A 26,865-nucleotide genomic window follows, 5' to 3' on the forward strand; every position below is an offset into this window, starting at 1 on the left:
TATATTACACACAATCCTTGATAACATTAGTATAAGCAGAATCATTGTTTCCTTTGTTTGACATCAACATGACTTCTTCCCATGGCTGTAACTGAATGAACATTGATCTTCTATTCATGTTAGGCAGCAGCCCCAGCCATACCTCTCCTAGTTGACAGCTATTATCACTCACTACTCAAGACCTCACTTTGATTATTCCCCAGCTCCAGTCCCCTGGATCTACCAGTGCTGAGAAAGGAGGACTGTGTATCCTTTTAGAGAATAAGGCGGATACGCAATGATGATGCAATAGATACAATGAATGTTGAGATGGTGTGACCAGAGCAGGAATGTGCATGGACCAGGATGTGCTGGGAAATCAAGGAAGGCTGAGTCCCTAAGGAAGTATGGAAAACAAACATAAAAGTGAAGCCCAATTTCTTACTCTTCTAACTCTTAGGCTAGACATACACAAATCAATCTCTTATTGAAGATATAAGTTTTTTGAGTTAAAAGAGATCTTAGTCATCCTCTAAGTTAGGGCAAAAATCCTTCCCATGGCATCTCAGATTATGTTTTTAAGTAAAAATTTAAAGCAAGCGCTCTAGTACTCATCTTACCTCCAAATTAAGATGTGTGTACATGTATGTGTGTATTCATGTATCCATATATAAGACATTCTTATATAAGAAGCTGAGAGGAATCTAAGTGGGAGGCAGGCACGCAAGCAGAGTTTTGTGGTAGACTTTATGTTGTATGGAGAGGTAAAGTGCTTACTCAAGCTGGGCGATGGCCTTATCCAAATGTAGCTTCATCCTTTGTTGACAACACAGAATAATATCAACTTCCTACTTGATAGAAAAAAACATACATTAATGTTTCATGATCAAGTATGGCATTCAAAGTAAACAATGTAACAAAACATCAATGAAGAAAAACTTTCTAGGAAGACTGTGAAGGAAAAAAAACACTTTACATCCATTTTTCTACATATATGCCCCCCAAATACTGCAATCTAAATAGTGGGTTGCCATTCACTCTTCATAGGACTATAGGGAAATTATATTGTGGAACAAGTTGGGGCCAGGGTGAAATTTTAGTGTTTTTTAAAAAAAATTTATGTCAGGTTCTAAACAAACAAACAAAATTCTGGTGATGTGCAAGGTTGAAAATTAACTATTCTTCCATGACAAAGTATCAGGGAGGGAAAGAGGGCAGCCAAGTAGGAGCTCCTCTCTGGCAGTGCACGTACCTCCAACACACCCAGTTCTTTGGTCCAAACAAAGGCTGTCTTCCCCTTGTCCTATGTCCTGCCTGAGCCCTGCAGCCCAGCCCCTAGACTTGTACAAGTACCTTTGCTTGCCCTGCTGCTCCACTTGGCCACATATGGTGTGTTGATGCTGCTATGATGGATACGCTACATATAACATGTGTTGTACCAGAGTTTTTAAATAAACATTTACTTTCCTCTGAAATTCATGTTCACATTAGAAGATCTAGGAATTCAAAATAGTACCAAGAAGACATTTAAAAAGTGCACAAAATTGTTACCACTTTTTCAAATGGAAAGTGATCACACTGTACAGTTATGTGATTTGCTTTTTAATTTTAAACTTGAACATTTTCCCATGACACTAAACAATGCTGTGATGAACAACTTCAATAAATATTTAGACATAGCCAAAGACATAGTCCGCCTTTTTTCAAGGTTCTGCCAACTGCAGCCAAACTACCCTTCAGACAAGTTGTGCCATTTACAACAATAAGTGAGTGTGCATTTCCTTGCCTTGCACACCAAGTAGCCATTGTGACTCCTCTCAATCTCTGCCAATGTGATAGGACCCCCAAAAGCACACTTGCTAGAATTTATGGATTAATATTATAGCTATTTGTTCATCATTTGACTTTATCCTTTTGTGAACTACCTTTTCATATGTTGTCCACTTTTTCTGCTCTTTTTGAAATTAACTTATGTGTTCTTATATTTAAAGGTCAATCCTTTCCCATTACATGTGTCATATATGATATATACATGTTTTTTTTTTTTTTTTACTTTTTACAGTTTGGCCCTTGCCTTTATATTTCCTGCATGGTGTGTTTGATATGTAGACATTTATGATTTCTATGAAGTTAAACTATCAAACAATTAAATAGCCCCTTTTGGTTTCTGCTTTTGTTAACTTGATTATAAAATCCTTCATTCCAATATTAATTATTAATCAACTTTATGGTCTTATCTTTTATCATATAATTTTTAACATAAAAATACTGAATATACCTAGAGTTATTTCAGTGATTACTGGCTGATTCTTTGACACTCTGACTTAGTGAAGTAATGAAAAGCTAAGTTCCCAACAGATGTTATCAAGGTTCCCTTGCCCTTATGGGTAGGGAAGATTACTCACACTTCTCATAGTAGGTTATGTATCAGTCTGAGTTTTAGTGTTGTTCAGTCTTCATCTTCATGGCTTGTATGTGTGTGTGTGTGTGTGTGTGTGTGTGAAGCCATTTCACTGAGGTGTTGACAAAAGATACATGAAGCAATGCTTTAAAAAACACCACTTAAAAACCCTAAATTCTAGAGAGCTTTTATACTATGTGTATACAATACACACAGTGGACATCACTAGCACTTTCACTGAAAAAATACATTTAATAAAATTCGTGTTATTAAAAATATCTCAACAATAATTTTATTATCTGAATTTAAATAATGTCATATGGTGAATGTCAGATGGTTGGGGGCAGAAAGGTCTAAATGCACAAAACTGAAGACCTTTGAGAATGTCTCCAATATTACTTTATTCACGTTTTTAATTTAATTAAATTAAATAATTTAATTTAACTTAATGTAATTTAATTTAATTTAAATTGTTGTTCAAGTACAGTTTTCTGTCTTTTACTCCCATCCCATCCCACCCCTCAAGCCTCCCCACCTCCCTCCCATTTCCACCCCACCCCTAGTTTTTGTCCATGTGTCCTTTATACTTGTTCCTGTAAACCCTTCACCTTTTCCCCTGAAATTCCCTCCCCTCTCCCTTCTGGGAGACTGGTCACTGTCAGCCTGTTGTCTATTTCAGTGTCTTTGGTTATATTTTGCATGCTTGTTTGTTTTTGTTTACGTTTCTGTTAAAGGTGAGATCGTGTGGTATTTGTTGTCTTCCACCACCTGGCTTATTTCATGTAGCATAATGCTTTCCAAATCCATCCATGTTGTGGCAAAGGGTAGGAGCTCCTTCTTTCTTTCTGCTGCATAGAATTCCATTGTGTAAATGTACCTTAGTTTTTAGATCCATTAATTTACTGATGGGCATCTAGGTTGCTTCCAACACTTGGCTATTCTAAATTGTGCTGCTATGAACATTGGGATGCATAGGCTCTTTTGGATAGGTGTTTTAGGGTTCTTAGGATATAATCCCAGCAGTGGAATCGCTGGGTCATAAGGCAGGTCCATTTTTAGTTTTCTGAGAAAATTCCATACTGTTTTCCATGGTAGTTGTACCAGTGGTTTTCCATAGTGGTCCGGAATCCCACAACAGTGCACTAGGATTCCCTTTTCTCCACAACTTCTCCAACACTTGTTTGTTGCTTTGTTTATGATGGCTATTCTCACTGTTGTGAAGTGATATCTCATTGTGGTTTTAATCTGCATCTCTCTGATAGCTAGCAATACTGAGCATCTTTTCATGCATCTCTGGATCCTCTGTATGTCCTCCTTGGAGAAGTGTCTGTTCAAGTCCATTGCCCACTTTTTGATTGGGTTGCTTATCTTCTTAGAGTGGAGTTGTGTAAGTTCTTTGTATTTATTGGAGATTAATGGTACATTTACACAATCGATTCCTATGCATCAGAGAGAAAGAAGGAGCTCCTACTCTTTGCATCAGCATAGATGGAGAGCATTATGCTAAGTGAAATAAGCCAGGAAGTGAAGGACAAATACCATATGATCTCACCTTTAACTGGAAACTAATCAACAAAACAAACAATGGAGCAAAATATAACCAGAGACATTGAAATTAAGAACAATATGACAGTAACCAGAGGGGAGGTGGGAGGGGATCATGGGGGAAAGGGTTTTCAGGAATATACATAAAAGATACATGGACAAAACCAAGGGGGATGGTGGAAGTGAGGGAGGAAGAAGGGTGGGTTTGTCTGGGGGGAGTGGTGGGGGAAAATGCAGATGACTGTAACTGAACAATAATAAAATAATTTTTAAAATAAAAAATAAACCCTTGTCTGAGGTATCATTGGCAAATATGTTTTCCCATACAGTTGGTTTTCTTTTTATTTTAATACTGTTTTCTTTACCTGTGCAGAAGCGTTTTATTTTGATAAGTTCCCATTTGTTTATTCTTTCCTTTATATTCCTTGCTCTAGGGGACATATCAGTAAAAATGTTGCTGCGTGAAATATCTGAGATTTTCCTGCTTATGTTCTCCTCTAGGACTTTAATGGTATCACGCCTTATATTTAAATCTTTTATCCACCTTGAATTTATTTTTGCATATGGTGTAAGTTGGTGCTTGAGTTTCATTTTTTTTTGCATGTAGCTGTGCATTTCTCCCAACACCATTATTTGATGAGGCTATCTTCACTCCATTTTATGTTGCTGTCCCCTTTGTCAAATATTAATTGACCATAGAGACTTGGGATTATTTCTGGGCTTTTGTTCTGTTCCATTGGTCTATGTGCCTATTTTTATGCCAGTACCAGGCTGTTTTGATTACAGTGGCGTTGTAATACAGTTTGGTATCAGGTATTGTGATCCCTCCTACTTTGCTCTTGTTTCTCAAAATTGCAGCAGCTATTCGGGGTCATTTATCATTTCAGATAAATTTTTGAAATGTTTGTTCTATGCCTGTGAAATATGCCATTGGTACTTTAATAGGTATTGAATTGAATCTGTAAATTGCTTTGGATAGTATGGACATTTTGATGATGTTAATTCTTTCAGTCCATGAACACGGCATATGTTTTCATTTGTTTGTGTCTTCCTTGATTTCTTTCTTCAGTGTTGTGTAGTTTTCTGCATACAGGTCTTTTACCTCTTTGGTTGGGTTTATTCCCAGATATTTTATTTTTCTTTTTGCTATATCGAATGGGATTTTTTTCCTTATTTCTGCTTCTTCTGTTTCATTGTTGGTATACAAAATTGCCTTTGATTTCTGGATATTGACTTTGTAGCCCAGTGTTTTGCCAAATTCATTTATTAGGTCAAGCAGTTTTTTTTTAGTGGAGTCTATAGTATTTTCTATGTACACTATCATGTCATCTGCAAACAGTGACAGTTTTGTTTCCTCCTTTCCAATTTGGATGCCTTTTATTTCCTTGTCTGATCACTGTGGCTAAAACTTCCAATACTATGTTGAATATAAATGGTGAAAGTGGAAAATTTTGTCTTGTTCTTGATCTTAGTGGAAAAGATTTTAGTCCTTGCCCATTGAGTATGATGTTTCTCAACGAGGTATGTGAGGTTTCTCATATATGGACTTTATTACTTTGAGTAATGCTTCCTCTATTTCCACTTTGCTGAATGCTTTTATCTTAAATGGGTGCTGTACCTTATCAAATGCTTTTTCCTGCATCTATTAATATGATCATGTGGTTTTTGTCTTTGCTTTTGTTTATGTGATGTATTATGTTTACTGATTTGCAAATATTATAGTATCCTTGCATCCCTGGGAGGGATTCCGCTTGGTCATGATGTATGATCTTTTTAATGTATTGTTGGATGTGGTTTGCTAATATTTTGTTGATGATTTCAGCATCTATATTAATCAGCGATATTGGCCTGAAGTTTTCCTTCTTTGTTGTCTTTTTATCTGGTTTTGGGAGTAGGATGATGCTGGCTTCATAAAAAGAGTTTGGGAGTCTTCCATCATTTTTGAATTTTTTGGAATAGTCTGTGAAGGGTAGGGGTTAGCGCTTCCTTAAATGCTTTGTAGAATTATCCTGTGAAACTGTCCTGTTCAGGGCGTTTGTGTCTTGGGAATTTTTTGATTACTGCTTCAATTGCATCTGCTGTTATTGGTCCCTTCAGGCTTTCTACTTCTTCTTCATTGAGTTTTGGAAGATTATATTTTTTCTAGAAATTTGTACATTTCACCTAGGTTTTCAAGTTTCTTGGCATACAGTTCTTCATAGTAATTTCTTACAATCTTTTCTATTTCTGTGGTGTCAGTTGTAATCTCTCTTCTTTCATTTCTGATTGAGTCTGTTTGGGTCCTCTCTCTTTTTTCTTGAGGAGCCTGCTTAAAGGCTTGCCACTTTTATCTTTTCAAAGAACTATCTTCTGGATTCATTGATCCTTAGAATTGTTCTTTTAGTCTCTCTCTATGTTATTTAATTCTGCTTTGATCTTGGTTATTTCTTTCCTTCTACTTGTTCTGGGATGTCTTTGTTGTTGTTCCTCAAGGTCTTGTAGGTGTAGGGTTAGGTTGTTTGTTTAAAATATTTCTATCTTTTTTAGGTAGGCCTGTATTGCTATGAACTTCCCTCTCAGGACTGCCTTTGCTGTGTCCCATAAGTTTTGGGTTATCATGAGTTCATTATCATTTGTTTCCAGAAACTTTTTGATCCCTTCCCTAATTTCATTCTTGACCCATTCATTGTTTAATAGCGTGCTATTCAATCTCCATGATTTCAAGTGTTTTGGTTTTTTTTACTTGGGGTTGGTTTCTAGTTTCAGTCCCTTGTGGTAGAATAAAATACTTGGCACCATTTCAATTTCCTTGAATTTGTTGAGGCTTGCTTTGTGTCCTATCATGTGATATTTCTTTGAAAATGTTCCATGTGCATTTGAAAAGAATGTGTATTTAGCTTCTTTGGAATGAAGGGCTCTCTCTATATATTAGCTAAGTCCATTTCATCTAAAACATTGTTCAATGCCACAATATCTTTGTTGATATTTTGTTTGGAAGATCTGTCTATTTTTGACAGTGGGGTGTTAAAATCCCCACAATTGTGTTGCTGTCACTATGTTTCTTGAAGTCCTCTAAGATTTTCTTTATATATTTGGGTGCTCCTATGTTGGGTGCATTTATATTTATGATGTTAATGTCTTCTTGGTGGATTCTTCCCTTGAGTGTTATGTAGTAGCTTTCTGGGTCTCTCTTTATGGCCCTTTTTTGAAGTTCATTTTGTTTGATATGTGTATTGCTACCTCAGCTTTTTTTCCCTGTCCATTTGCTTAGAAACTTGTTTTCAGCCCTTCACTTTCAGTCTGTGTAGGTCTTTTGTCCTGAGGTAGGTCTCTTGTAGGCAGCATATGTGTGGGTCATGCTTTCTTATTCATTCAGCCATTCTATGTCTTTTGATTCAAGCATTTAAGCTATTTACGTTTAAGCTTATTATTGATAGGTACTTATTCATTGCCATTTTTGTACCTGTGTTCCTCTCTATCTCTCTTTACCTTCCTTAAAGCAGTCCTTTTAGCATCTCTTACAGAGCTGGTTTGGTGGAGGTGTATTCTTTTAGACTTTTTTTGTCTTGGAAGCTCTTTATTTGGCCTTCTATCTTGATTGAGAGCCTTTCTGGGTGGGCATTGACCTAGGGGCCCTTTCTGACCTCTCTTTTTTCCCCTCTCAGTCATATCCTCTATTAAGTATTAGCTCTGTATCCCTAAGTACTTGTCAAACATATTTATGTTGGCAACTCACCTTTTGGTTCACATTCATGAAACCTAAAAATGAACCTTCTTTTATCCTGATGCTCCTGCCTTCTCCTTCCTACAATGGTACCAAGGCTGTCTGGTTACCAGGGCAGGTCTTGCTGACCATCACCTTATCCACCTCTGTAGTCAGCTTCAGCTCCTGCACATCATTCCTCTGCTTTGTTTCTCACCTCTCTATTTTTCATTTTATTCTCCCAACTAGTGTTCTAAATCATCCTTTCCTCCTTCATAGCTGGTGAATATAAAATCTCCAAATATCATGTTGTCACTGACCTGAGATGTTCTCTATGATGTACATTATAAGCCACTTCTAATAGCTCAACTTCATCAGTTTGCTCACAGACACAGTATGGTATTTCTAAAATATTTTTTTGAAACTTGGCAACTTTAAAAAAAATTTTTCTTTTTTAATTTTAATTCTTATTTAATTCTTGTTCAAGCAACTTTAATGCCCATTATTCTAGCTCTCAAACCTACACTTGGTGAAGGGTCTTAAAATAGTAGTGGTTAGATCCCTTTTCCAGAGATTCTGATTCAAATCTGAAGCACTGGTATTTTAAAATGTTTTCAAACCAAGAATACTTGGTTCCCCAAGTATTCTTGGTTGCAGGCCTCTGGTTCTCATTACTTGGAATATTTCTTGCCATTCTCTTCTTGCTTGGAGCAGTTCCATTGAGAAGTCAGCAGCTAACCTTATTGGGGCTCCCTTGTATATTACTGTCTCTTTCTCCCTTGCTGCCTTTAAGATTCTCTCTTTGTCTTGGAATTTTGCCATTTTAATGATGACGTGTCTTGAAGTGGGCCTCTTTGGGTTCCTCTTGAATGGGACTCTGTGATTCCTGGATTCGTGTAACTTTTCCTCTCATCAAATTAGGAAAATTTTCCATCATTACTCTTTCAAATAGGTTTTGTATCCCTTGGTCGTCGCCATCTCCTTCTGGTATCCCTGTTTTTCAGATATTATTACATTGCGTATTGTCTTGCATTTCTCTTAATCCCTCTTCATTCTTTCTGAGCCTCTTTTTTTTTTCTTGCTCATTCTGGATGTTTTTTTCTACTTTGTCCTCCAGCTCACTGATCCAATCTTCTGCTTCAATGAGCCTGCTTTTGATTTCTTCTACTGTGTCCTTCAGTTCAGAAATTGTATTCTTCATTTCCTCTTGGCCCTTGTTAATCGTTTCTGTTTTCTTTTTCATGTTGATATATTTTAGAGTGAGTTTGTTGTAGTTTCCCTATACTTTCTGGTAATTCAGTGTGAGCTCATTGACCTTCCTGATAACCAGTGCTTTGAATTCAATATCTGATAGTTGACTTGCCTCTATTTCACTTAGCATTCTTTCTGAGACTTCCTCCTTTCCTTTCATTTGTGGATTGTTTCTTTGTCTTCCCATTGTTTGTGAGACTCTTCTTGTTAGCTTCAGCTTCTTAAATTGATCTGTTTTGGCTCCCTGGGTTTATGGTGTGAACTTCTGTGGTAGAATACCTGTGAGATTCAGTGGTGCAATCTCCTTGATCTCCCAATCTCACTGGTTTTGGGCTGTCCTTTAAGTTGCTTCTGTGTTTGCCTTTGGGTTTTGATTGTTGTTTGGTCTTTCTTTAGTGGGTTCTTACCACCAGCTGGTTAACTCTTGGGGATCACCAGAGGATCACTCTGTCCACTACCTCTTATATTTTGATGTGCTGGTGAGGGCAGGTTGTATTAAAGCTGGTTCTTCCATGTGTACAAGGTTTGGCATATTCTCTCTTTCTCTTGTTCAGTTCTTTGTTCTGGGTAATTTCTCCACTATTTAGTTGTATTTCCAGATAGGTCGTGGATTGAGGTTAGTGTGGCTTCCACTCCCTACTTCACTTTCTTCTGTTGTTATCTGTTGGTGGTTCCTTTGTTGTTGGCTTTCCTCTTCCAGTGGGTATCCTGGTGTTCACCTCTTCCACCTACTCTTTTTTGTGATCATTTGGAGGGGAAAGGCAAAATGCTTTAAGACAGCAAGAGAGTATTCTATGATATTTACAGTAGCAGTCAGTAGAGAAGAGATAGGAGATTCTTTGGCTATCTATAGTGTTAACTATGAGAGAATAGCCACTTTTTAGAAAGGATAGAAAGAAGATAAGACTCTTGCTGGGGAGAGAAAGGATCTAGGAAGCAGTGAAGTTTGGGGAGGTCAGATTGTGAGGTAAGTGACAGTAAAAGATAGTAAATAGGTGTAATGTGTGAGTTACACCTATTTAGAGTTAACCACTACAGTAATAGAGTTCAGGAAACTGTGAAGTGAGCTAAGATCTGGGAGGGGTGTTGTGTAGTATTCCATAGAATTACAATTGTATGAAACAGCTATTATTTACAATAATATTAGAGAAATAATCATATGACAGAATCTATGTGGTCTGGATAACAAAAAATAGGGAGTATAGAACCTTGAGTAGTGTGCTAATGGAACACAGGTGAAGTGAAGGACAGTAATTTAGCAATACACTATGAAAGAGAGAACAGGGGAAACCTGTCAAATGACACAATACAACCAGCCAAGCAAAGAAGACTAAACAGAAAAAAAGAGGAATACAAAAATATTATTCAAATAAAGGATGAAAAATAATAATACAAATGTGCAATAACTTGCAGGTTCTCTGTAATAGCAAAGTGAAACTTGTCTCACTGTCTCAGCTGTTGGGATGCCCCCTCTTTGGGTCTAACTCTGGTCTTTCCACAGCTCCAGGTTTTTTTGTCCACTTGTAGGAATTTAAAAAAAAACGCAGGAGAAGGAAAGAAGAAAAGATAAAATTGGAAAGAAAGGAAGAAGGAATAGGGCTAGCCTGGTGCCTCTCCCTGGGGGCCTTGAGTGTGGGATACAGGCCTTCCACAGAATGTACTCTTCCTCGGTTTCGGGCTTGGCCAGGCAGCCTCTGGTCCCATGGGTCCTGGGGCACACCCTTCCCAGTGCTATGGGGTTGCACAGGACTTCCTGCACCACCTCGGGAGTGCTGCCCAGCTGAGTGGGAAGGAGGACAGAGCAATTGCTGCAGAAGAATTCCCCAAACAGTGTCTCTTTTTTCATTTTTTTCTTTTTGAGAAATTTCTCCTACTCAAGCCTGACGCTCTGTATAGCAGCCTGGCCTCTCTCACAGTCCAATTCTCCAGCCACACCGGGGACTATCGAGGTCAGGGCCTGTCATGGCACAACTCTCAACTCTCACCAGCCAGCATCCACAGACTCCGTGGGTGCTCACAGCCCCTGTGTATTTGCCACTTACTCCTTATTCTCCTCTCTGCGACTTCAAACAACCAGGTCTCTCCCAGTGCTGCTCAAACCTTGTTTGGCTGGAGAGGGAGCAGTTGACCCCCCTCTCTCCCAGGAAAAAAAAAAGAAGCAGAAGAAGCAGTTCTGCCACAGGTGGCAGACCATGTGGGCGCTGGGCCTGGGGCTGTAGCTGCCCTGGCACCCAAGCTGGTCCCTGGGACCTTATTGTCCTGAAGCAGTCTCCTTACTGTCTGTTTTTTTTCAGTGCCCCCTACTGAAAGGGGGGTCAACTGCTTGGTCTCTTGGTCTCTTGAGCAAGAGAGCTCAAGAGAGCTCTTGGTCTCTTGTTTTGGTCTCTTGTTTTCATATATGCTGGGGTACTGTTGGCTGTTTGCTCTGTTCCTCCATAGATTGGCTAGGTTTTTCTCCTGAGTGTAGAGGGAAGTGGAATCTGCACCCTCCTACCTTGCCACTATCTTCCTCTCTCTATTAATTTATTTTTTAATTTTCACACAAAGGTTCATTTTTAGCTTCAAAGTCCAAGAAGTTAGCTTGGTCTGGGTGTCCCATTGGTATAGTATCCCAATCAATTTCCCAAGAGAGGACATTTTGTTAAGAATAACACTAATTGTAACAGTCAACAGAATTCATAAAAAAAATTTTATTCCACCCACAGTTTTAAAAAGCAGACCTATTTCTTTTTTATATTTATTTAGTTATTTAAAAAATGACACCTATTTTGGTAAAAATAAAAGATATGCCTATATCACTACCTTGGGTAAGCTACAGGATACATTCCCTACCTGAACTGCTTGGCTATGGCTAAGGTGCCCCTCAGTTGATGAACCATCACTCCAATTGCAGACTCAGTTATTTTGAGGTGAAGCAAGGTCTGCTACTGACCTAGAAAGTATTTAGCTACAAAGCAGTAGTTTTTATTGCTTTTTTAAATATAATTTTATTGAGATATTGTTCACATACAATAGAATTCATGTATTTTACTATACAGTGCAATGGTTTTGAGTACATTCACAGTTGTGTAACCATCACAAGAAACAGTTTTAAAACATTGTTACTCACCTAGGACAACATACCCTTCAGCTGGTACCTTAGTTTCCAATCCCCCAAGCCTCCTTCTCCTGGGCAACCACTAACTTACATTCAGTCTTTATACATTCCCTGATCTGGACATTTCATACAAAATGGGTTACACAATACATGGTCCTTTGTGACAGGCTTCCTTCCCTTAGCATAATTTGTTCAAGGATCATTTGTGTAATAGAATGTAGTACTACTTTATTCCTTTTAATAGCTGAATAATATTCTATTGTATAGAAATACCACATTTCATTTATCATTCATCAGTTGATGAGCAATGGATTATTTCTAAATGGCTGTTATAAATAATGCTGGTATGAACATTCATGTACAAATTTTTGGGGCCATATACTCTCTTTTCTCTTGGGTATATACAAAGGAGTGAAATTACTGAGTCATATGATAACTCTGTTTAACCATTTTCCAAAGCAGCTATATCATTTCACATTCCCACCAGCAATGTGTGAGGGTTCTAATTTCCCCACATTCTCACCAACACTTGTTATTATATGCATTTTTTAGTATAGTCATCCTAGTGGGTGTGAAGTGGTATTTTAGTGTGGTTTTATTTAAATTTCCCTGATGATTATTGTTGCTCACCATTTTTTAAATACTTATCAGCCATTTGTATATCCTCTTTGGAGAATTCTCTATTCAGATCCTTTGTCCACTTTTGAACTGGGTTACTTGTCCTTTTTTTATTGTAAAAGTTCTTTATATTTTCTAGATACAAGCCCCTTATCAGATATATGATTAGCAAAGATTTTCTTTTATTCTGTGATCTTCTTTTCACTTTACTGATGACACTCTTTGAATCATCAAAGTTTTTTTTATTTTGATGATGTCTAGTTTATTTTTTCTTATGTTGTTTGTGTTTTTAGTGTCAGATTTAAGAAACTATTGCCTATTCTAGTGTCACAAATATTTATGCCTATATTTTCTTCTTAGAGTTTTACAGCTTTAGCTTTTATATTTAAGTCCTTCATCCATTTTGACTCAGCTGTTTTTTAATGTGATGTGAGGCAGGGGCCCCACTTCAGTCTTTTGCATGTAGATATCCAGTTGTCCAAATCCCATTTGTTGAAGAAAAGATCCCTGTCCCATTTGAATAGTCTTGGTACCCTGGTTGAAGATTAATTGATCATAAATGTGAGAGTTTATTTCTGGATTTTCAAATGTTATTGCACTGATCTATATGGCTATGCTTAAGCCAGTACTACACTGTCTCACATATTATAGCTTTGTAGGAAGGTTTGAATTCAAGAAGTGCAAGTCTTCCAATGTTCTCCTTTTCCTATATTATTTTGACTATTCTGCATCCCTTGAAGTTCCATGTGAATTTTAGGATGTGCTTGTCAATTTCTGCAAAGAAGTCAGCTGGGATTTTGACAGGAATTGTAATGAATCTAGAATCATTCTGGGAAGTAATGCCATCTTAACACTATTTACGTCTTCCAATACATGAACATAGTATAATAATTTATTTATATATTTATTAATTTCTATCAATAATACTTCAATCTGATTCAGATTTGAATCAGAATCTCTGGAAAAGGGATCTAACCACTACTATTTTAAGACCCTTCACCAAGTGTAGGTTTGAGAGCTAGAATAATGGACATTAAAGTTGCTTGAACAAGAATTAAATAAGAATTAAAATTAAAAAAGAAAAAATTTTTTTAAAGTTGCCAAGTTTCAAAAAAATATTTTAGAAATACCATACTGTGTCTGTGGGCAAACTGATGAAGTTGAGCTATTAGAAGTGGCTTATAATGTACATCATAGAGAACATCTCAGGTCAGTGACAACATGATATTTGGAGATTTTATATTCACCAGCTATGAAGGAGGAAAGGATGATTTAGAACACTAGTTGGGAGAATAAAATGAAAAATAGAGAGGTGAGAAACAAAGCAGAGGAATGATGTGCAGGAGCTGAAGCTGACTACAGAGGTGGATAAGGTGATGGTCAGCAAGACCTGCCCTGGTAACCAGACAGCCTTGGTACCATTGTAGGAAGGAGAAGGCAGGAGCATCAGGATAAAAGAAGGTTCATTTTTAGGTTTCATGAATGTGAACCAAAAGGTGAGTTGCCAACATAAATATGTTTGACAAGTACTTAGGGATACAGAGCTAATACTTAATAGAGGATATGACTGAGAGGGGAAAAAAGAGAGGTCAGAAAGGGCCCCAGGCATGTAACGGCTAAAATTGTAGGAATGGCAGAGATCTTGTGGGAGCAAATCTAGAAAGTAAAGGTTGGAGAACTTAGAACTAAATCATATTTAATTGGTGGAGGGTGGAACAGAGTACAGTGAGGGAATCAGATAGTAGTGCAGATATAAGATTCTGGATGGCAATTTAGTTATATATCAAAAGTTTTCCAAATGTACATACTCTATGAAATATCAATTACCTTTTTTGAAGTGTATTCTAAGGAAAGAATAAAAAATACATATACATCGATAATACTTTTGAACACTGCAATGTTATTAAATAGTAAAAAGAAAAAAACAACCCAAAAATGAAAACAAAAAGATGACAGGGAAATCACCTAAGTATTTAAAAAGAGAGGATTGATTGTTTTAAAAAAATGATAGTGGAACACTGTGTAACCATTAAAATAATGTCTTAAAGCATATATAATGATATGGGGAAGTAACCTCCAATACAATATTTAAATGAATAAAGCACTATTGGAGTTGAGGGTGGGGTGAATAGGTAGAGTAAGAGGATTCTTGCTTAGGGCAGCGAAAATACTCTGTATGATTCTGTAGTGGTGTATACATAACATTGTACATTTGTTCAAACTCACAGGATTTACAGCACCAACAGTGAACCCTAAGGATAAACTATGGACTTCTGATCATTATGATGTGTCAGTGTAGGTTCACCCATTGTAACAAATATACCATTCTGGTTGATAATAGAGGGTGCTATGCATGTGTAGCACAGGGGGTGTATGTGCCTTCCTCTCAATGCTGCTGTGAACCTAAAACTGCTCTAAAGAAAGAAAGTCTTTTTTAAAAAATTTTAATTGTTGTTCAAGTACAGTTTTCTGTCTTTTACCCCCATCCCAGGCCACCCCCCAGCCCTCCCCACCTCCCTCCCATTTCCACCCCACCCTAGTTTTTGTCCATATGTCCTTTATACTTTTTCCTGTAAACCCTTTCCCTTTCCTCCTGAAATTCCCTCCCCTCTCCCCTCTGGCCACTGTCAGACTGTTTTCTATTTCAGTGTCTTTGGTTATATTTAGCTTGTTTGTTTGTTTTGTTATTTAGGTTCCTGTTAAAGGTGAGATCATATGGTATTTGTTGTCTTTCACCACCTGGCTTATTTCACTTAGCAAAGAGCACTGTCTTCCCACATGTATATACAGGAATAATCAGCATTGAGCATTTATCCAATAAAAAAGTCCTAATCCAATTCAGATACATTGCATAATTCTAATCTTGAGGACATGTCTATGTGTATTTAAGTTGGGTGGTACCTATCTAAGTATGGTTAATAAGAGACTTAAATACCCCCAAGTGAATAGTGATTTCTGTGTAAGTGAAAGTTGAGTGATTTTGACCTTTCCTTATTCTTTTCTGTATTTTTCAAATTCTCTAAATGAACATCTATTGATTTTATCACCAAAAACGTTAGCATTTCTAAATGCTATAAAAACTCCATACTGTAACTCTTTATTTGTAAGTGGCTTTCTATAACATCATTTCATTTCTGTACATTAAACACCTATTTGCCACTAAGTTTCTTGTGGAAGTATTGTCCCCATATTTACCGTCAGCAGTTCTCTTTCCACTTCATCATGAACTAGGTCAATGCCCATCCTCTTCTCTCGATGAAATAGACATTCTCGAGCTACCTACAGACACACAAATTATGGAAACCACTAATGCAAACTGACTAAAGTCAATGACAAAAATTATCTGTTTCTAAAACAAGTCGACCAATACTCCCAATACCAACTTTTCAAGCCATTTTCTTGGAAATATAGCCTGAAACCAACCGTGACAACTCTGCCAATCTCTGTAGTTAAAAGGTAAAGAGTTAGTTCTTCAAAGTATTATGAAAGCATTCTTAATTTGAAAAGCTGGCAAAATGCAGCAGATGGCATCTACTTGAGCTCCACAAATTAGCATCTGAGAAAACTATTTGGCATTTGTTTTTTCTACAGAAATACTTCAATAACCTGAAATATAGTCTTCAGAATATTATTTCTAAATATTTTCTACAGACAAAGGTAAAGATAAAACAACTGATTATCTTTAAAGACATTAAAATATTTGTGTAGCCAAATCAAAGTGCCTATTTTTGAAGTAGCAATTATAAAAATAAATTGCTTTATCCATTAAAGAGAAAAAATATAAAAAAATAAAAGATGATTTAGCCACAGTCCTATTGCTGTCTTATTTGTTTTAACAAAGCAGAGATTATATTGTCCTTGTAATTTTACATAATTTTTAAGGTTAACATTAAATGATAGGCCCTATTCATGAAATATTCTTTGAGACAAAGGGTACTAGTGACTCCAGGGGAAAACAGCTTATATTTATGACAATAAATTAAGCATGAAAGAATATTATATAATTTTTAAAATCCCATATCAAATACTATTTCATGATGGGATAATTGTATAATGCCAAATTTAAAAAATTGAAATATAATAGTATGCACTTTGTAATTCAGATATAATATCATCAAACAAAATCTTTGACTAAATCTTTAATTTTTTTAATAATACAATTTATATTTACTAGAAGGTGGTTAATGGGTTGGAAGGAACTCCAATTATTTTAAAGTATATTATTTATTCACTGTCCAGGAAGTTTCTGCATATCTATAGTCCTACCAGCAGTATATGAAAGTGTCCATTTTCTGCACTTTTGCCATTCCTGCATGTTATCAATTTTTATTCTTGTTAATTTGATAGGCCAAAGATGGTTGCTTCATTGATTTTGCATTTTTACTGAGTTTCAACACTTTTTTTTTCATATATAAGTTGATCATCTATTTTTTTTTCTTTTTTGAGAGGTATCTGTTTATGTGACTAACTTTAGTTTTAATCAGGACCTTCTGATACCATGTTGATAGTTAATATTCAAACACTCAAGAACATCTGGACAAAAATTACAGAAAATATTCAAATTAGTACCATCTCACTGAAAGCAGGCATCACTGAAAGGAATGTTTTTCCAGATAATTTACAGTAAGGGGAGCCTTCGATGGGGTGGTATATAGAACAGACAAGAAATCCTCAAAATGAGCAGAGCACAGAGAAAGGGTGCAAAGGCTTCTAATCCTGAAAATCAATTTTTGATGAGTTAGTGAATTTGAAATGACATCATTAGTGTCTATCTACCTCTCTTAAAATGCCTGGTGGTTGTATTTGTGTGTGTTTGTTTTTAGTGAGGCAGAGGCACAAAAAGAAGTAACAGTGTGCAGGGGTCTCCAACAAACTCCTTAATCCACAGGACTTCTGCTCCTTGATCCTCTAAACTCTGGCATTACAGATGTAATGATAAACTCCTATAACAAATGCTTTGCACATGGGAAATAAGTCATACAAACATGAAGACAATGGTATGGACTTTGCTCATACACACACACGCACACACACATGTGCACACACACACAATGTCTTCTTTCCATGGTGGTAGGCAGAATGAGGTTGGAGGGCCCCTCACACACTCAGAGCTCGGTCAGAAGCCAGCAGTCAACCTACAATGCGGCCTCCATGATCACACTGGCATCACCTCAGTCCCATTTCTCTATTCCATCAAACCCATCCCACCTCCTAAGAAGGTCTCATTTGATCATTTTGATGAGCCTTGAAATGGAATCATAACATATGCGCCAGAGGCATTTCGCAACACAGACTAAACAAATAGTTGGTTTTGTGGGTTTTATTTTTCAAATATTGTTTATACTAATCCAGGAATAGCAATAACCAAGAAGCCTATTTAAGAGATTTTCATCTTCCCATCTTTTAAATGTATCATGTGTCCTAAGGTGTCTCTTTAATTAGTCTCCTTTGCTTTGCATTCAGAATTCTTTCTACTTAAATGGTTGTTCTGGACAATGTGTAAAAATGGTAATCATCTTACCATTCCTACTACCAGGTACAAATGAAATAAAACACAATTCAACCAGCAAATAAGCTCAAAAATTCAACCAGTGAATTATAACCATAAAATGCAGAGTCATTAACATAAGGTCTTATATTTACCTGAAGAGGGGCTTCCGTCTCCATCAAAGCCCTCTCCAACTTTTTCTTAATATCAGTTAGTTCATTTGTCTCTCCAATCATTGCATCCAACTCATGAATGATTTCAGATTTCCAAAATCCTATGTCATTGACTCGTTCTCCCAAATTTTGGGTGGAGTCTGCCTGAGTTTTTCTTGTTTGTTGATATTTGTCTTGAATCAGGCGAGAGGTATCTATCCTTAGTCTTTCTGAATTATGTCGGGAAGTGTTCGATTCCTGGTAGTTAGTTAAATTGGACCTGTACCAATCATCAGGGGTATACCTTGTGAAGAGAGTTGTTCTGTTGGAAACAAAGGGGAGCATGGTGCTCTCAGATACCTTCTGAGAATTGGTGCAGTAGGGCCCCAAGCTCAGCAAGTTGGAGGCTGTTCTGTAGTATGTGCTTGGTCTCCAAGGAAGGCTCAAGCTGTGGGTCAAATTGTAGTGGGGGAAGTGGTCCCTATAGCTTGATGTCATGGTACTGATGGCTGGTAAAAAGTTGGTTGGTGTTGGTCTAGGGTGGGCATAAGCTGCTGTTAAAGTAGAACCCAAAGACTCCATGATGCTCAAGCACTGCTTGTAAATCTCTCCTGTTTGAAACGGAAAGAAGGTAAAAATAGATAGTCACATAACTAAATCTTTAGTGAAAATTTAAAATTAAAGGCCACATGACTTAGTATCAGTAGCAGTGCTCCCTAATACATATATTCCAAAATTTTTTCATCTCTGTGTCTCCTGATATATTACAAAACACATTTTTAGATTGGCTATTTAAAATTTTAAAATACTTTTTAATTTACAAGAAATAATAATGTCTGGCAACAAAATTAAATAAAGAAACTGAACTATGCATTTTAACATATAGGAGTTCAAATCTTGGCTCTGGTATTTACTAGCTATATAACATTATATAAATTACTTAGTCTCTCTGTGCCTCAGTTTTCTATCTCTGAATTGGGAATAATAGTACTTACTTCTTTGAATTGTTATGAGCAGTATTAGCATCAAGGGGTTGCTTGGCAGCTCCCCGCCCCCCCCTCCCCAGCCAAGTCTTCCTAAATAAACACACAATCCGATTAAAATGGTGTGGTTGGTAGGCAAACAGTGCTTAAGGCAAGTCCCTGGCTCTCCTGCCAGACAACTTGCCATCTGTAAGCATTTCCAATATAAACATTCTAGGGCAGCCTCAGAGGTGTGAGAATTGAGTAAAACAAGTTTAAGTGTGTGGAATGCTTAGCACAGTTCTGGACACATTGTAAATGCTCAATAGTTGTCAGCTTTTAAAATTACTAATACAGAGGAGTATATAAAGTAAAAGATAAATATCCATTTCCCTCCAAAAACTGAACTCTGAAGTAGGCACTGAACAGTTCATTAATAGTTGTTTCTCTTCAGATGTTTCCTATTCATGACAACATACTTATTATTTTAAACCCTACATAAATATACCATTTCTACATATGCAGAGATTTTTAATACAAAAATAAATTATCTTAATCATTATAAGTATTGCTCTAAAACATGCATTTTAAAAATACATATGTTAGAACATACAGATCCACTTCATCTTTTTTCACCAGTTGAAAGTATTTTATTGTCTGAAAATCTGGGTCATTATTAGTCCAGAAAGGCAAGGTTGCCATACACTGTGGCATACTTCTCAGCATCTAAACATCATTCTGTTCAGGAGTTAATGTCTACATACCTACTTACTGAAAAGGAAAAACAAAATTATATCCAATTCCATAGCCTACACAGAATAAAAATCATTCATTTAAATAGCTATGTATTGAAGCCTTTGGTATCCAAAGCACAAAATAATCTATTTGTAAAATTGTGGTCCAACAAAACCCCTTTGGACCACATGTGATGAAATGGCTGCCACTGCCAGTGGGGTGTCCCACATGGCCTGAGCTCCCTGATTTTTCCATTCTTCCTTCCCTTCACCCCCAAGCACCCATCCAGGCCATGCTTAGAATGTGATGGTGAACAAGAAGCCTTACTAACCACTCACCCTTCTTCACTTGAGTTTGAAACTTAAATGCTGCTCTTTGAAAAGTCAAATTCAAAGTAATTTGAGACCTTAGGGTCTTCATAGTAAACCTTAGGCTACTCTTAGTTCCATCCCCTTCCTCAAGAAATAATCCAGTCAATTTTCTCTCAGCAAGAAGTTTCACATGGTGATGGACCACTCTTACTTGGCTCTTCTTAATTGTTGACAGTAAAAGACCTAAAAGCTAATGTCTCATTTTTATCCTTCAACCAAGGATTTCTGAGTGTAGAATTACCATGTGTTCACCCAACACCCATTATGTTGAAATCTTGAGGAATCTCTGTTTCTCAAATACTGAACCATGGTCACCTACTCCACAGGGTGACCTGCATTGACACAGAGGTTCAGAAGCCATAGGAGACATATGAGTTGAGAAAATCAACATAGTTTACAAAAGTATCAGTGATATTTCTTTTGATTAGAGATGGGATATAATTCAGACTCCAGACTCTGAAGCATAAAGCTCAGTTGTTTAAAGGTCGCAGATATAGAGCTCCTTATGCAGGGCAGTAAGTTTCACATAAGAGAAAATGTTCCACAGCCACACAAAAGTAGTAGGTTCAGTCAGCTTTCTCATGTGTCATTCACGAAGACTGAATAAAAGACAACAGCATGTTAATGTCTTACATTTTTGGTCATTACTGATAAAAATGTTGAGAGTGTTATAGCCTTAAGAAATACTCAAAAACTCAAAAATAGACTCTGCCTCCAACCAGGATAGAGAAATAAAACCTAGACCTGGCCTGCCCCATCCAAAAAACTAGACAAAATATATGAAACTGTTTTCAGATACTGAACAACAACCATCACAGGACTCTGATCCCTGGGAAAAAAGAAACAAATAAGGTGAGCCCTTGGATGGGAAAAGCAGGTGAAAACTGAACAGAGCCTGTCAGCACTTGTGAGTTGAGGAGATCAGAATTTGGGGCACTGAAATGGCTTGAAGTTGTAAAGCAGAATTCTGTAATAAAACAAGCTATGCAGAGAAAGAGCTCCATAAATCTATACAGGGGTCTGCTTAAGTCTTTGTTGAGTAGCAGGCTGCCCACACATCAAAGGACATTCCACAGACCTTGGCAAAGAATGATGGCAGGATTGTGAGTGGAACAATTTCTAGAACTCATAGAGAGTGGAGACATTCTAAACTTGTCCATTCTCCATTTTGAATTTGTACCAGTCAGAGTGGAGAGTCATTGGTATTCACTTGGAGCAGTCCATGGAGAGTCTGGAGAGGCCACACATTAGAGATAGGGCTGAACTAGTTCTAGAATGCCAGTATTGAAAACTCACTTGAGCAAAGCTTTGAAAGAGACCTCAAGGAAACCAGATTACTCCACAAGTAACTAAACTGCCTAACAACATCAAGACACTCAAATATATAACATCATAATGCCCAGCATCTGATCAAAAACTTATAGACATGCCAAGACGCGCACATTTCTTCATAATCGGGAGAAAAATCAGTGAATAGAAACAAGCCTGTGAATAGCAAAGATGTTATGGCAAACTAGGTACAAGTATGTGAAGGAAAACAAGAATAGTCTTCTTTTTGAAGACTACAAAAAGAGCCAAATGAAATTTACCAATAAAATATGTGATATATACTTGCATAATTTCACTAGATGGGATTAACAGCATATTAGAAGTGGGAGAAATAAAGAATAGTGAGCTCTAATCTAAACAAGCAAGACAGACTTCTTTTAACTAAGAGAATAAAATAAAAAGAGCCTCAATAATCTATGGTACAATATCAAATGGTTTAACATCATGTCCTTGAAGTGTCATAAAAAGAAGGGAGGAAAACAAAACTTTTTGAAGTGACTGCATATTTTCCAAATTTAATTAAAACTACAAATCCCTGGGTCTAAGAAGCTCCACACATTTCAAGAGGATAAATACACATCCATATATGCATGCACATACACACACACTTACTACCACCACTACCATCACCTCAGGACTCATAATCAAATTGCTAAAAATCCACAATAAAGATAAAAACTTTAATTCGGAGTTAAGAGACACAGTAACTACAAAGGAACAAAGATAAGAATTAGTTCAGAATTCTTGTCAGAAACTATGCAACCCAGAAGATAGTCAAACAATATCTTTAAAGGATGGAAGGAAGTGTGAGCCTAAATGAACGTGAAATAATTTTTTTTTCACAAAATCAAAAGCCAAGAGAATTCACCAGCAGGTGAACTGCTCTAAAAGAATTGTTAAAGGAAATTCTTCAGGCAAAAACGAAAATTATACCAGATGGAAACTTAGATCTAAACAAAGAAATGAAGTGTCAGAAATGGTAAGTATGTGTTTCAATATAATTTTTTTAACTTTTAAATTTCTTTAAAAGATAGTTGTTTAAAGTGAAAATAATAAAAATTTATTGTGGAGTTTATTTTTAAAATAGAAGTAATGATATTGTAATAATAGCATGAATGGTAGTAGGGCCAAAGTGGAATGTATTATTATGAGAGTCTTATTTTAGAACTAAAATGAAATAATGTAATTTTATATATACTGCAATAAGTTAAAGATGCATATCATAAACTTTGAGCAGTAGTTCTTAAGATGTGATGCAGTAATTCACGGACTTGTCTCAAACCTCCTGAGGCGAAAATACTGAGATAAAATTTGCCATTTTCACTCTCATTCTCTCACAGATTTACAATAGAGTTTTCCATAAGTGACATGATATATCACAACAAACTGGGTGCAGAACCCAGCTACTAAGACAGAAATCAAAGGGCTTTGCCAAAAACAATGTCACTCTTCTCACTAATTTTTTTTTGTTTCAGAAAACAGAGTTTTAAGTAAAAATGCTTTAAGTAAATTTAAGTAAAAATGTTATTTATATAACTTTATAACAGGTTTTATAGTTCTTTTTAAAAATTAATCTTTTAATTTTAATATAATAAACAGCAAGAGATGTAATTTATTTAAATGAAAGATCTTCAAAGCCTTTTGAGTCTAACACCAAAAAGTGTTTGAATCACTGACCTTGAGCAAACTCAAATAAATAAATAAATAAATAAAACAGAATTCAAGCTAATAAGCTAATAGTGGAGAGGGAGAAATAGAAGACTTACAAAAGACATGTGATTAATCCAATAAAAGATACAAAAATAAGACAAAGAGAAACCAAATAGCAAGATGATAGACACAAACCCAATCATACTGATAATGACATTTACAATAAATGGCTTAACAATCAAATTAAAAGGCAAAGTTTCTTAAACTTAATTTTAAAAAGTAATATTGAGCTATATGGTGTACAGAGAGAAATAAAAATTTAAGTAGAAAACACAGACAAGTTAAAAACAAAAGTATGAGAAAACATATGCTACATGAACACTAATAAAAAGAATACTAAAGTGGCTATATTACTATCAAGCCAAACAAATTTTAGAACAAGAAATATTATCAAACAGAAAGAGAGGAATAGGATAAAGGGATTAAGCAAGTAGATAAAAGAAAATGATCTTAAATGTCTATGTAACCATTAACAGAATTTTAAACATGCAAAGTGAAACTAGCAGAAGTAAAATAAAAAAGAGAAAAATCCAAAGTTACAGGTGGATGTTTCAACACCCATCTGTCACTAATTGATAGAACAAATGAAAAAGTAGTTAATACATAGGATATTTGAACACTACAATTAACTGGACCTAATAATATACCTCTATAGAACATCCCACCCAAAACATCAGATTATACAATATTTCCAACTGCACAAAAACATTCACCAAGGTAGACTATATTCTGAAGCATAAAACAAGTCTAAATAGACTTAAAATTCTAAAATCATGCAGACTATATTTTCTGACTATATCAGAATTAAATTACAAATCAGTAATGAAAAGATATTTGGAAAATCCTCAAATAGCAAGAAATTAAACAGCACACTTCTGGGCCAATGAAGTAGTCACATGGGAAATCAGAAAATATTCTGAATTTAATTGAGAATGAAAACACAGTATTTCAAACTTGTGGAATGCAGGTAAAATAGTGTTGCGAGGCAAATTTATAGCTTTAAATTCTTCTATTAGAAAATAAGAATCAACTAAAATCAATAATCTACTCTTTCATCTTACTGGCTAGAAAACAAAGAAAGCAAAGTAAATCTAAAATAGAAGAAAAGAAATAATATATAGAGAAAAATCAATTAAAAGTAGAAAATGGGCAAATAAGGGAAAAAAGCAATGAAATCCTAACAGTAAAATTGATAAACTACTTGCTAGGTTGATCAAGATAAAAAGAGAGGACAAATTACTAATATCAGAAATAAAAAGGAAACTATTACTACAGACCCAGCAAACATTAGAAAGTTAGTGAAACAATATCACCAACAATGTTATGCCAAGAAATTTGACAACATAAATGAAATGGACACATTTCTTTCAAGGGGTAAATAACCAACACTGTCTAAAGAAGAGACAGATAACCTGAAAAGCTTCATAGCAGTTAAATAAATTGAATCTACAGGGGTTCATTGATGAACTCTACCAAACTTTTAAGGAAGACATAACACCTCCGTTTGGTGCTTTGCCTTTTCCAATGTTTAAATTATTCTAATTTAGTTAAATTATTAATAATTTAAATTATTCTAATTTATTCTTAGTCAGTTATGAAGAGAGTATGTGTGATAACTGTTATTATAAATATCTCATATTTGCAAGTAAACTAAACAAAATTTTTGAAAAATAAATGAAAACAGCTGTGGAAAAGTCCATCCCCCAAATCATGCCATTGTTTTTTATTATTATTATACTTTTAGTCATGACCAAAGAGCATTGTAAGAAATGATGACATGTGCTGCTAAGCCAAATATGGTGTTTGTGTTCATTTAATGTGGAGTCAATAGTTATTTACATACTGGAAAAATGCTATAGCAGTCTCATAAGTATTAACATGCTAAAAAGATCATAAATCATACAGAGATTTTAAGTACTAGAAAACTTCACTTACAATCCAATAGGTAGCTTCAAGTTGAATAAACATTTTCCTAGAAAATTTAGGATCATAAACATTTTAAGTCTAAAAATCTATAGGTCATTTTCTGCAGAAGACATGGCAAGTGGAGAGGGTTTCCACGACTTGTTCCACTGCTTGCCTTAGATAAGTGACAAGCATAGGCTTGAAATGATCACATACAACCCTTATTCCTTTGATCATATTTATTTAATTCTCACAGCTTCAAACTGGAGTAGAAATAAAACATTGACCAATATATTAATAAATACCAGAATTAGAAGAAATTTTATCCAACTTCAATGTTTAAGTAATTTATCTTTATGCATATACCTTATATTAAATAAGGATGCAGGAGATACTCAAGGACTTCTGCCAAGATGGAGGCATAGGCGGAAATACTGTGCCTCCTCTTAAAACCAAGTTTAAAATCAACAAAGTTTCAGTAACAAAAACGCAGCCAAAACACAGAAAATTGAACTATACGGAAGTCCAACAACAACAAACCATTCAACCAGACCGGTAAGAGGGGTGGAGCCACCAGTGGAGCACGGTCAGACAGGAAAGATTTCCGGATCCAGGTGCGAAGGCAGCCGTGGACGGATCCCAGGTGTGGGGTAGCAACAGGCAGACCCAGTGAGGGCGTAAGGCGGCAGGCTGACTGTGTTCACACATTCACGCGCAGATAAACCAGCGAAGGAGCGAGCAGTGAGACAGACCCCGCAGGCCCCAGCAGCGGGAAGCAGCAGAGAGAACCGCCATTGCCCCTCTCTGACCCCGCCCCTACATTCAGCATCACAACCCAGCAACTGAGTTGCCCCACCCTGGTGAACACCTAGGGCTCCTTTCCTCATATGTAACAGGTGTGAACAGACCAAAATATGGCTCAAGAAGAACTCAAAGCCCCGGAGCCAATAACTTTAAGCTACCAAGAAATAGCCAACCTATCAGATGCACACTTCAAAACACTGGTCATCAGGATGCTCACAGAACTGGTTGATTTTAGTCACAAATTAGAGGAACAAATGAAGGCTAAACTAATTGAAATGAAGGGAAATGCACAGGAAACCAATAGTGATGGAAAGGAAACTGGGATTCAAATCAAGGGAGTGGACCAGAAGGAAGAAAAAAATGACCAAACAGAAAAATATGAAGAAACAAGAATTCAAAAACACGAGGAGAGGCGTAGGAACCTCCAGGACATCTTTAAATGCTCCAATATCCGAATTATAGGGGTACCAGAAGGGGAAGCAAAAGAGCAAGTGGAAAACTTATTTGAACAAATAATATAGGAGAACTTCCCCAATCTGGCAAAGGAAATAGACTTCCAGGAAGTCCAGGAAGCTCAGACAGTCCCAAAGAAGTTGGACCCAAGAAGGAACACACCAAGGCACATCATCATTACATTAGCCAAGATTAAAATGAAAGAGAGAATCCTAGAAGCAGCAAGAGATAAGGGGACAGTCACCTACAAAGCAGTGCTGATCAGACTGTCAGCGGATTTCTCAAAAGAGACCTTATAGGCAACAAGGGGCTGGAAAGAAGTATTCCAAGTCATGAAATCCAAAAACCTACATCCAAGATTGCTCTATCCAGCAAAACTTTCA

General features: G+C 36.3%; 1 protein-coding gene across 2 annotated transcripts in view; it reads right to left on the reverse strand.

Moving 5' to 3' along the window:
* TEKT3 (tektin 3) overlaps window positions 1–26,865 on the reverse strand; it is a 47,740-nt gene that overhangs the window by 18,930 nt on the left and 1,945 nt on the right. Inside the window, exons 2-4 of one of the 2 annotated variants that reach the window (XM_037070945.1) lie at window positions 18,217–18,829; window positions 15,769–15,852; window positions 757–827 (exon numbers count right to left, since the gene is read on the reverse strand). In XM_037070945.1, the coding sequence (XP_036926840.1) occupies window positions 757–827; window positions 15,769–15,852; window positions 18,217–18,795 (734 nt within the window). In that variant the 5' untranslated portion in view covers window positions 18,796–18,829. The remainder of the gene's footprint in view (window positions 1–756; window positions 828–15,768; window positions 15,853–18,216; window positions 18,830–26,865) is intronic. The other variant, XM_037070946.1, reaches the window with a different exon arrangement.

This window comes from Sturnira hondurensis, unplaced genomic scaffold (assembly GCF_014824575.4).
Source record: "Sturnira hondurensis isolate 20B ecotype Veracruz unplaced genomic scaffold, ASM1482457v3 Scaffold0019186, whole genome shotgun sequence".
In the NCBI taxonomy this organism is placed as follows: Eukaryota; Metazoa; Chordata; class Mammalia; order Chiroptera; family Phyllostomidae; genus Sturnira; species Sturnira hondurensis.